The 12,632-nt window shown below is 35.3% G+C and overlaps 1 protein-coding gene across 2 annotated transcripts in view; it reads left to right on the top strand.

Moving 5' to 3' along the window:
- The first annotated feature begins 264 nt into the window (after positions 1-264).
- LOC124415845 (peroxisomal membrane protein PMP34) overlaps positions 265-12,632 on the top strand; it is a 57,007-nt gene continuing 44,639 nt past the window's right edge. Inside the window, exons 1-3 of one of the 2 annotated variants that reach the window (XM_046896521.1) lie at positions 265-584; positions 655-715; positions 10,767-10,833. In XM_046896521.1, coding sequence (XP_046752477.1) covers positions 513-584; positions 655-715; positions 10,767-10,833 — 200 coding nt within the window. In that variant the 5' untranslated portion in view covers positions 265-512. The remainder of the gene's footprint in view (positions 585-654; positions 716-10,766; positions 10,834-12,632) is intronic. The other variant, XM_046896520.1, reaches the window with a different exon arrangement.

Raw genomic sequence — 12,632 nt, 5'->3', positions numbered from 1 at the left:
GGCTCTCGACGCTCAGGCCACTGCCAGGTCATGGTAAACGCCACTGCAATATTACGTAATAGAGAGTTAGGAGCGGTTTTAATGCTGTTTCTGTTCGGCCTTGATTGCCACTTCGTGGAAGTGCATCAGTAAACTTACCTGCATCGACACAGCCGAGGCACTAAGTTGGTGATAATTATTAGCAAATTCACGAGGGCATTGCAATGTTTTGATCAACATTCCGACAATATCAAATGTTACAGTATCATGACAAATTTGTATCTATCACGCTTCAGTCACTTTTATTACCAAACGAAACTTGGCATAGGATTATGTTGATAATAAACAGTGGAAATGATAAAACAGAGCAATAATCGATGAACATTTTTCTCTGCATACTATATGATGTCCCAAAGTTGAAGTGAGTTGAACATTTCATAAATGCTAGTTGATGTTGATCATCAGTAAACAGTGTATCAAATCCTGCCCACGGGTATGTTTTTACGCTTATTCGGAGAACATCGATTTTTAAAATGCCGGGACGCGTTAACAGTGACAATGTGTTTACCTACGAGACTTTGGTTCACGCTCTCTCGGGGGCAGCGGTGAGTATATTTTAGCTATTGCCAGAATACTTGAAAATTTTAGAAATTTGTTGGTTAATATTATTTACAGGGAAGTGTTGTGGCAATGACGACATTTTTCCCGCTCGACACGGTGCGCAGCAGATTACAACGTGAGTTTATAAACACGTACTTTAATTTTGTAAATTATGAAAATATTGCACCTCCTGACTGTCCCAAATAACATACAAGACGGTCTTTCGACTTACTTATAAACACAGAAGTAAGCTCAATATCCCTCTCGCGCTAAATCGTATGAGAGTACTGAAAAGGCGCCATATGATGGCATTGTGACCACTTACGCATCCTTTACAGACTGACACGACAGTTTGTCTAATCGTAATTGCTTACTTGCTTTTACTAATTTTCGATCCTTGTACGATTCCTGGCCAAGGAAATGTAATAAAACTATAATTTTCAATAAAATGTAGCTGACACGGTGGCCTAATACCTTTAATTTACTTTGGGACGCTCAGCGTGCCACCTTTTCCAGCTTTTATTTATTAAACTACTTTGTTGATAACAACTGCCGAGTTTTTTGGTTCTAAATGGTCCCTCAAATGTTTACGAGCCTAAAATAATATGTCCACCATATTAGATCCGCCATTTTGAATTATCAAATTTTGCGTTTAGATTCGTGCTCAGTGACCTGAAGAGTCCATGCATGCATAATTTCAAATGAATGGCATGTAAGGAAAAATGTATGCATGAAAGGGTTAAGCTAATCTGCTAATGTATGTAGACTGCAAAAGGTTCAGAGATATATCTTTATATTTCAACCGGACTGAGCATAAAAATTGTCATGGAAAGAGATCTTCATACAACAAACATAAGTTATACCATATGATCCACTGCTAAATAATGCATCGTTTTGATTCAAGTCACCTATTAAGTGGAGTAGGCAGCAAAAATAGACCAAAAAAATGTGATAAAATTCAAATGGCATTTGCGAAGAGCTGAAACGACATACATACACTTTCCCTTCTACAATCTTTTTATTGGAGTCTTGGCTAAAAAATTCAGTGGTTATAATTTCAAAAATATTAATATTTGATGGAGATATGAGAGGATAAAGAAGACCACGCGCCTCATGCCAGAGCAGACTTCCCTTATTTCCACAATTCCCAGTAAACGGTTTAGTTTTCAAGTGCCACTCTCTTCGTCGGATTTTCCTCTATAGACTGAGATTTTTTTTTTAACATAAAACTAAAAAAAATGGTGGCTAAAATTTGAAGGACATCGAAAAAAGGATGACATTTGTTGTAATAACAAGAATAACACATTTTTTTTATTACGTAGACCTTGTTTCACTTTGTCGAGAAAGTTGATATCTTCATTTAGAAAAAAAAACAAAGCGATATTTGACCGTGTTCTTGAGTTATCGTGACAAAAGTAATGAAAAACGTTCTACTGATAAAGACAAAAAAAGCGTGTGAATACGCATACTACGCTCAAACTTTAGGCTAGCTGTTATCTTCAACGTTCAATATCTTCCTTAAGGGGTCTACCCAACTGACGAGCAAAAAAAAAAAAAAGATTCTTCAAGAATTTTTTTAATAAGTTTTAACTGTAAATATTCATGTAGGCTTCGTTAGTCTTGATAAATACACTCTCGGATTATAGAAAAAAAAAATTTTGATTGATCCCCATCACTTCTTATACACGAAAATTGTAGTTGAAAATCAGTCTAAAGAAAAGGTAGGCTTGCGGCATTGGTGATTTCTCAGAGATGGTTAACTCGAATCCAAAAAATCGAACAGTTTTAGATTCAGCATGACAATGGCCTTGAAATAAATCATGCGATTTTTGATATTTGCAAAATCAAAATTTCAAAAGCGTATGATTCATTCCAAGGCCATTAAAATGCTGGATATAAAACCGTTCGATTTTTTGGTTTCAGGTTAATCATCTCCGAGAAATCATCAACACTGCAAACTTACATCTTACATATCGTTTCTACAAGTTCGCTTCTACAAGTGCCGACACCTAGAAGTCCGTTCCTACAAGTTGTGGTCCTACAACTATGCCCGACAGGTTCGTTTCGACAAGTAGCATTACGATCGAGAGATTCGTTTTTAAAAGTGGCGTTACAACCGAGAAGTTCATTTCTACAAGTTACGATCTTACAAGTTCGTTTCTACAAGTGGCGTTCCTACAAATTTGTTCTTCATACATTTAATTATTAATTTCGTAGATTTTGATTTAATTTAATTTAAATTAATTGATCGCAACTTGCAGAAACAAACCTCTCGCTCGTAGCACCACTTGTAAAATCGAACTTGTAGGATTACAACTTATATAAACGAACCTCTTGGTTGTAGGATCGCCACTCATAGAAAAGAACTTGGAGGGTCGTAACTTGTAGAAACAAACCTTTCCGACGAACTTGTAGGATCGCAACTTATAAAAACAAATCTTTTGGAGCGCATCGGGAGATACGAACTTGTAGGATCGCCGCTTGTAAAAACGAATTTGTAGAAACGTTCCTCTTCCATTTGGCATACACGGAGAAAAAGGTATTTTTGAACCAACATAATAGATTTTGTTGGCGTCCATTTGGTTGAATCTAGTATCCCTTATTTGTTCCAAATAACATGCCTTCAATTCAACAATCTCGATTTAATTAGTTTGTCAAAATGATTGAGTCAAGCGAATTCCTTGAATCAAACAAAAGCCTTTCTTGTCGCGATCGAGTGAAGTATCCATTCGAGTGAACCTATTCATGTGTTTCCGGATAATGTAAGATAAATTCGATATCAGACCTATTACAAACGAAGAAAGCATAATACCAAGTTTCGAGTAATCGAAATCGATACTGACGACAAATAAACGAAAACTAGACACACGTTCAATTTATACTTCTACATGTACAACGTTAAGTTTAAGGTATTACCCATTAAATATCAAGTAAATCCCAAAAAATTTCAAGTCAACAGAAGTCACATAATTCAAAGAATACATTTTTTGTAACACCTGCATGGAAAGTGTCATTTTGCAGGGTCGTGTAGCGTGCGTGAAGTGCCTTATTCCTGAATAATAGAGTTGGCGCATGCGCGCATTCGATATGCTCTATTTCCCGGTGCAGCGTATTCTTGTCACCTCGCGCCCCCGGACCTCGCCTCGCCTCGCGCGCGGCACTCTATACATTCTATACACTTCGACGTTGGTTTGCCTCTCAAATAACACTTTCCTATGCATGTGTTACAAAAAATAGCGTGTGCAGCACGTGCGTGAAGGCGATATCTGAAGAGTGTGATTGCAGCACTCGCCGTCGGCTCGTGCAGCAAACTTCACACTCTTCGGATATCGCCAGCTTCACGCACTAGCTACACAATATACTATTGTGTGCTTGAATAATTCTAATATTCAATTAATGCAAAAGATTTTTGTAACACCAAATTTAATTACCTGTTTAAACTATTGAACTCTTGATTCAACAAATCATGAATTATAAAAAAATTTAATTTGTTTTCATACAACTATTTCATATTTTTAAAGCAAATCGATTAAGGTGCGTTCAATCAATTTCTTTGTCATTTCAATCACACATTTTCTTGATACAAAATTCACATTATCAGAAGGAACTCATACCGCGTTATCTTGAATAAATTCATAGACAGCATGATCGTTCAAAGGCTTGATTCTATATTAAGTTGTCACAAGTATTTCGTCCGATAAAAATATCTTGTTGAATTAGGTGAGCATTGTGTTCGCCTCATTTTACTAACATGATTTGTTTGAAATATAATAATGGATATCTAATGATATGCCGGTGTTGCAAGTATCATATATATAAACATATGTGTTGTAATTCTTTTTTGGAGGTTTCGAGCAAATTCAAAATGATGAAAATGTGATTTGGTACGCTCCACGGAATAATTACATACAATTTTGTCGCCTGCAGAATTATTTTTGCAATCTTAACTGTTCCAATACTCAAGTGTACATAAGAGTACAATGCCAAAAATTTGTAGCCAGTGACTAGATTTCATATATAGAAAGTTTCGTGGATATAATAAAACATGCAATGATGCATAGAAGCTATCTAATATAGAATGTGTCTTGCATGTAGATTTTTAGAACTACAATTGCTGCCTGTATTAGGTAGTCGCAATATCGTCGCCCACAAGCTTCTGCATGATAGCGGAAAAGTACTCGCATCCAACGATATTGCGACTCACTGGCTTTTTATGGAAATCCAGACAATTCATATTCAGTCAATAGAAATCGATGTATAGGTTAATACAAGTGAGGAGTGCAGTTTATACGCAGTTAGTTTGCGTTCATCGATTTCACCTGTTACTTCCCGCCTGACAAGCCCATCGTTGATTTAATTTACGAGAATAAGTGTATATTTTCACATTGAATGTTGTAGGTACATGTGAGAGCATCTTTTGTTTACAAAATTACGTATTGTGATTCTTAGTTCTCGTCTAGTGACCTCAATATTGCATGAAAACAGTTTCACCGTGGTTAAATCTACTCCTCATTCTTTCCGGAATTCCGCAAAGTATCTCAGTAATGCACTATTTGGCTCCTGCAAGTTGGGAAATGTGAGAATAGTAACACATGTCAGAAACCACACATTTTCTAACGATTTTCGGGATATGGGTAATTTTCTTGAATTCTGCTACAAAAAAGCGATGCACCGTTGAAATTTGAACCCTTTTCATCCGTTTGTTTATTTCATCCGTTTGTTTATTTATTATAGGAAGAAAAATGATGATTTTTGCTCGGTTGGTGAGGGTAGGAGTACTACATGACCTTATGCGTTCCTTCGAATTCGTTCCAACACTCATTTTTTTTTCAAGTGAAAGAGTCATGGTGTCTAGTACTTTATATATCTTGCATACATCTCAAAAATCTCGCATCTATTTTGAAAATCTTCATGTATTCATCTGCGGATTGGCTGAATACTCCTTGTTTTTCTATAATTAACTTTTTTCACTTAAACATTACTCCTTTCTATGGTATGAATTTAGAAATTTCTTATATAACGGATCGTCTGTAATACTGTATTCCTAAACGACATGACGGCCAGTTTGATTGAGTTTATAGCTCATTGTGAGCATATTTTTCCAGATGTGTCGTGTTTTTCATAGCTGCCTGACATAGGTGATATCCTGAAATTAATTATACTTAGCTACAGAAGAAATGTTTTCAATCATTCATTCAAAATTATTGTGAAAGCTCATTGTGAGTGACAAGTTCGCATTATAAATGTAATTCGGATATGTCAACTGACAGTTCATATTTGACAGCCGATGTTTCACACTTCTGAATCACATTTGAGGTAATTTTAAACGATATTGCTGCTTCTGAGGTACCTAATTATATTGAAGCGGTCCGTACTGCGGATTATTATGGCTTAATCCATTGCGATTCTTCCATTTCTACAAATATTTAGGACTGCGTGAATCGCGCAACTATTCTGACACTGCACGAACTGCCTTGCTGTTCGTATTACGGCGTGTGTTTTTCAAATTTCAAATTGACAGCTCAAGCTTGGGCGTTAAAATTAAGCTTTAGGCTAGACAAATTCTGTTCCTAAGTTCCACTAATTAGCTACCAGATGTGAAAAAATGAAAACACGGGACACTTTACATAATGAGAACCTGAGTTGTTAGGATTATAGCACCAATCAATTTTGAAAAATAAATAACTAAATAAAAACTATTAAGAAACTACGTTTTTCGCGTCTCTTGACGCTTTCGTGGCTTACGCTGCCAAAATGGTAACAGATGTCGCAAAAATGTATTGTACCAATTTTGCCAAGCACAAAATTTCATATAAAAAAAGTCACTGGCGGCGCCTTTTTATCTGTTACAATTTAGCCGTGAAGGGAGCCAAAAAAAGAAACGCTCAAAAATGATCCATTTTGCTTCATACAATACAACAATCGACAGAGATTTCATGCGGAAAAAAAAATTTTCCTTGCAATGTTTTGGAGTTGAACGCGTAGACTTCGATGAGCTGCTACCGAAACCTACTCTTCGCACAATCAAGGTGTTATTTGGCTATTTTCTGGACCGTACACGTCGATTATGCACTTACGTGCCACTAATCCTAATACAGAAAATGATAAAAGAAGAAAAGGTTTGGTTTTAATGGAGATAAACGATTTAAATGGAAGTTTGTTTATTGTTAAAGGTCGAATACTTGAATTATAACAGTAAAGGAGTCGGTTTAAGGAAAAGGGCTTGGATTTTCATGAAAAGATATACTTATAAGAGTGAGGTTCAATTCAACAGAAATCAGTTCTACAGAGCGAATGTTCAGCATAATATTTTCTACAGACTCGTTTCTCGATGAATAATTTTCTACAAAGGAAGAAACTTCAGATACGTAACAAAAAGAAGCTTGCATAATTTATTCCACAGAAATAGTTTTACAGGATATTTTTCTACAGAATTTTTTTTGCAGAAGTTCTTCTACAGCATATTTTTCTAGAGAATATTTTTTTACAGAAATTTTTTTACAGAATATTTGTGCTCAGGAAACCTTTGGGGTGCCAACGTCGCCTTCCGCGTTGTTCGTACCCTCGTGAATGTTGTGGTTTCGGAAGGCCGAATTTATTCTAACCTTCCCAGTACCACTGTCGTGGGGAGGCCGAACTTATTAAAAAATTTTTAGAAAAAGATTCTGTCGAAAAATATGCTGTAAAACAATATTTCTGTAGAATAAATCATGCAGGCTTCTTTTTGTTACAAATCTTGAGTTCCTTCCTGTAGAAAAATGTTCTGTGGACAAATTTTGGTAGCAAAATATTGTGTAGAACAATTCTCATGTAAAATAAATCATGCAGGATAATTTCTGATGCGAATTTCAAGTTCCTTTCTGTAGAAAAATATTCATGTAAAAACGAGTCCGTAGAACATATTCTGTAGAACATTCGCTCTGTAAAACTGATTTCTGTAGAGTCGACTCTCTCCCACTTATGAGTGCCTCGTGCGAAAGCTACGATGGAAGTAACGACTGTAAAGAACGTAGGAGATTCGGTAGTTGTAGTTTAGAGATCTACCTATTGACTCGGTGAAGATAAGGAAAGGATACAGGGTGTAAAGTGATTATAAAACACACGCATGAAAATAAATTTTTTCATCCTAAATCTTTTTTTTACGACACCAATTTTTCAAGATATTTCAAAATTATTAAAATGGTAGTAAATCTGTAATCGTTTGATGCCGAATTTATTACGTTCGAGGTATAATAGAAATAAATTTTAAACAAAGCAAATATTTTATGGCATGAAGTTCGACAATTAGACGTTATTTATTTATTTTATTTCCATTTCATTAACCTCATAACCATTCACTAAAAGCCTACAATTATAAATTTCATTTATCCATCCATTCATTCATTCATTTAACACAATTTATTGTCAATAAAACGGTATTTATATAAAATTATGAATATAAATTGTTTCTGTTCGTCGAATATTCGTATCAAAATAATTAATTGGAAATTTTTAGATTTAATAAATTTCGATAAAGATTTGTCATTTTATATGTTTAAATGTTTTTACCAATAACCACTCAGCTTTTGTTACCGGCAACGTAGATAATTCGATGATATAAATGGCGTCACGCCCGTTGAATCGTCTATCGATGTTATTTCCTTTTTGAAAATATATCACAATTTATAGGTGTAAAGCTTCAGACTGATCTAGCGAGGAATTAACCACTTTCTTCGTTTAAATGTTTCTATGAGAAAAAATTCAATATACTTCTTATCACTTTAAAAATTATTTAAAAATATAAATGATACTGAAGGAGACATAAATTAGGCACGTCTTGCTCTGAAGAAAGGTGAAATGAGAGAGAGCTAATTTCCGAGAAGACAGGTATCAGTAGACGAAAACGAAGATCACGTGATGGACACCTCAAGTCACTTGCTTTTGCGACACTTGACTTGATTACTGAGGTGGTAATATTTGAATCGTTACAAATTGTTAGTGAGAAATCAAGTGGCCTTTTCCACAGCAATGGTACATTATATAAGAACAGGCACATTGATGTCTTATAGATCAAGAATTGCCGGGACTGACTGAAGATTTGGATTCTGAAAAATGTTGAAGTATGTGGTTTCAGTAGGATGGTTGCCCAGCTTAGTATTCAAAGTTATCCAGATAAATATTGAATCATGATTGATAATAATCACTGGAGTAGCACAGACGTATCAGTCCATTGGCCTGCTAGGTCACCAGATCTTACAAGTCCTGATTTTTGTATGGGGCTACCTCGAAAAAACAGTTGATAATATGATACCGCAATTACTCCAGAAGATATTTATCACGCTGCTATGTATGTTTCATAAATCGCCTTGAAAAGTGTATCCAATTTCATGGACATAATTTTGGAATCTATGGAATTACATTTTCATCGACATTTACTACTTTAGTACATACTGATTTTATTAATTTTAGATTTATTTGATTCATTTTTATTTTCATTCCAATTAATTTTAGAGAAAGAAAAAACAATACGCAATCAAAATTTTGTATTTTTTTCTATAAAATGCAAATTTGTAAAAAAAAATACACTCTCCTATTCAGAAAAACATTATTGCCCTCCAAATGACCTTGTAAACATCCACCAAATAAAAAGTACGATAAAACTAGGAAACTTTTATTGCACAAATTTTTTTATAAAATATGTTGTTCTCAAGATACGTCAACTTAAATGCACTCATACTGTACGATCTATTTGTTCTTTGCGCTTTATTTTATTTTTTTAAATATTTTGTTTTTTATTTTGTAAATGTCATCATTGTCATCCAAGAATAAGAATATTTGATCATTTTCAATGTTGTCAGTAGGTAATCGAACCATAAATTTCTGTACAGTGGTACACCAGATTTTATTTCTGTGGTATGATAAATGATTTCACGTCTATTTATCAACATATGATATAAAAGACAAGAAATTGTTGTCATTTATCCTCATACGGGTTTTTAATTTTCAAACTTCAAAATTTCTCCACGAACGAGAACATTTAATTGTTTCTTGAATTTTTATCTTTGAAATATTTCTGACAACTGGATGAATCTGGTGGGCATTGCCCCCTGAAATAATTAATTCAAGAAGTAAGAAAAATTGTGAATGAATTATCTGAAAAACTGTTGGCGTTGCCGCACGAATTCGAAAATTTTACAATAATTTCCGGAAGACTTCGGGAGTCGGTCAAACACACAATGTAGAAGGTATACATAAATATATATGCTTTTCTAATATAGACTTTCACAATCAGTTTAATTATTTACAGAATGTGTTGAAGGTACATATGAGTCAAATGACATGAAGGGGTCATGAAGAACAAAATTTGCATTCCCGCATACTTCGTGGAATTATTCCCACATAACGACAAATTCGAGTTTTAATAATATTTTGTAAAAATCTTTGTCGTACAGAAAAAATCAGCAAAAATAACGAGGCAAAAATAAAAAAAAAAAAACTCAAAGGAATCATTTTTGTTTGCTAGTTGGCAATTAGCTTATTCGATATGAGGAAACTTATCTTTGATTGTGACTAAATTATAAGAAACACAATTCAAATAGAACCTTCCGTACAGTTATTGCAGAAAAGTATTAAGTGTCACACGTGCAGATATCTCGCCACACTCGTTCAAATATCACCGCCTTCTCGCATTTGACATACAATGTACTGTTGAATCACTTTATTAACTACTTTTTCCAAAACCTGCTGTAAAAATTAGATTTTGCAATCCTGCGGACAGTGCGTAAAGTGCCCCATCTGTAGACAGTGCTGTAATGCAACGTTGGTGCATGCATATAATTAAAATACAATATTTCACACACTAGGGCTTCCTTCGGCGCATGCACACTTTTGAACTACTCAATCTTACGCACTATGTCATTGAGTCTAAGTTACCCTAGACCAATTTTATACGTTGTCAGTGTCACCTTCTATGTTTCTACTGAAGACAAGTGCACTTGGTGTAGTGCCAATACTTGATTAATAAAACTCACCGTGACTTTGACAGCAAGAAATATAATTCGGATTCTTAGGATAAATTTTCAGCCATGGATACTAAAAAATATGAAAATTGAATCTAAGGAAATGTTATCATACAGTATGATGAAAATGGCAAAATTTATTTGGTTGAGATTTACTGAAAAATGCCTACTTTATCTTTTTGTTCACAGTTGAAGAAGGCCGTGAGGCTAAGAACACTGTGACCATTATTCGGGAGTTGATTGCAAAGGAAGGATTGTAAGTTCCCTTAAGCCTACGTTATTTTTTAAATAATAAACAGGTACACATATTCTAATATAAAAGCGATTACAAGTCCTTACAATATCATTCGAGATACCAAAAAAGTATTCGTTATAATTGTGCTATTCTAAAATACAATGGAAACAATACAGAATCGAACCGTTTTCGAATTAGTTTCTTCATCGTGAATGTAAAAACATGTATCTGTTTAGTAAAACTTGCAAAATAATTCTTTGAACATTTTTGTGATGTATATCATCTATCACATGTCTAGAGAACAGTGTTTGACCTCGGTCCAGTGCACTGACAATGAACTCTAATGATACTGGAACGCGCGCTTTCTGTACAGTGAACGTCTCTTGAAACCGAAGGGTCGAGTCACGCACTGATCGCCATAAAGAGGACTATGGCGACCCCCGAGCATAGTATAGCCCACAATGTACACGGAGAGAAAATTTGGAATGATTTATGTTCATACACTTTAACTGTATTTACTTCAATCACATTGACCCGCGAGACCTCGACGCTCTAATGAAGTGATGATGGCGTGTCGATACTTCGTTGAAGCACTCCGCCTTTATGATTCACTTATTTTCCGTATATCATCTACATCTATTACCTCGATCATTCTATTGAATGCTTTTGCATCAATAATCGAAGGAAAGTGCCACAATCATTGACAGAAATAGCGTCAACTAAGGAGTTGACCTTATTCATTCCGAAGTACTTGTCGTGGAACACAAATTTTCTCTCCGTGTAAGGAGCGAAGTGCACTTGACTGAGTACCGCTTTTCCTACAATTTCTTACATTTCCGTGCATTTCACCAGTCGACGTCCCGGCCAAGCACAGTGAGTCTACTGCGCAGCACACGCACGCATACATACACGGTGCGTACGCACACTGAACTATAATGAGGGGCCCGTAACTCTACAGGGTGTTAATGTTAACTCTGGGTAGACTTCCAGGGTGTGTAGGGTGTCAAGACATGCATTTTATGGTAAGATAGCCATGACTGGCAACTCATCCTAACGGCTGTGCAGGACTTTGAAGGATTTAGTACCGCGTGCTTGTTCATAGTATCATGAAACAGATTTGATTAATTTAGACCCATCGTTTTATTCACAACAGCCGTAGAAAACAGTATAAAGTTCTTTGAAAATGATAAACTTTGAAAAAAAGCAATAAGCAATGAGAAGAATATAAAAATTTCTTGTAGTTAATTGGAATATGTAGAATTTTAGGTCTTCAAATAGTTCTTTCCCAGTCGGTGCTCAAACTGTGAACCACCTTTAACTTTTTCAAATTTTGTTCATAAGCACCGGAATTGTTTTTTATTTTAATTTTTTTATTGCCAATTCTACCGTTTTGTTGGCTTCACACAAGAATTTTGTACTGTTGTCGACGGCTGATTGTGAAGAAAACGTTGGGACCAAAGTGATCACATCTGATTCATTACACTACAAACAAGCGCACGGTACCAAATCCTTCCAAGCCCTCCACAGCCGTTAAGATGAGTTTCCGACTCTGGGTATCTTACCTCATAATGCTTGTCTTGGCAGCCCCTACACGCCCTAGAAGTCTGTATAGAGTTAACATTAATTTCCTGTATAGGGGAGAACGGAAGAGTGATTTAGGGATTTAACCCACCTGCTAGTGGTGTTGCAGTCAGTACGTCATTTGAGCAGCCACAACAGGGACGTAGTGAATGCGCAGCCATTACGGTTCTTCCAAGCGTTGTGTACGGTAGTGTTCGGAGTGCTCTTGTGAAAAGTAAAAAGTTTGTTGATATTTACCG

Source organism: Diprion similis, chromosome 2 (genome assembly GCF_021155765.1).
Source record: "Diprion similis isolate iyDipSimi1 chromosome 2, iyDipSimi1.1, whole genome shotgun sequence".
In the NCBI taxonomy this organism is placed as follows: domain Eukaryota; kingdom Metazoa; phylum Arthropoda; class Insecta; order Hymenoptera; family Diprionidae; genus Diprion; species Diprion similis.
This window is presented reverse-complemented; position numbering and strand designations above follow the sequence as displayed.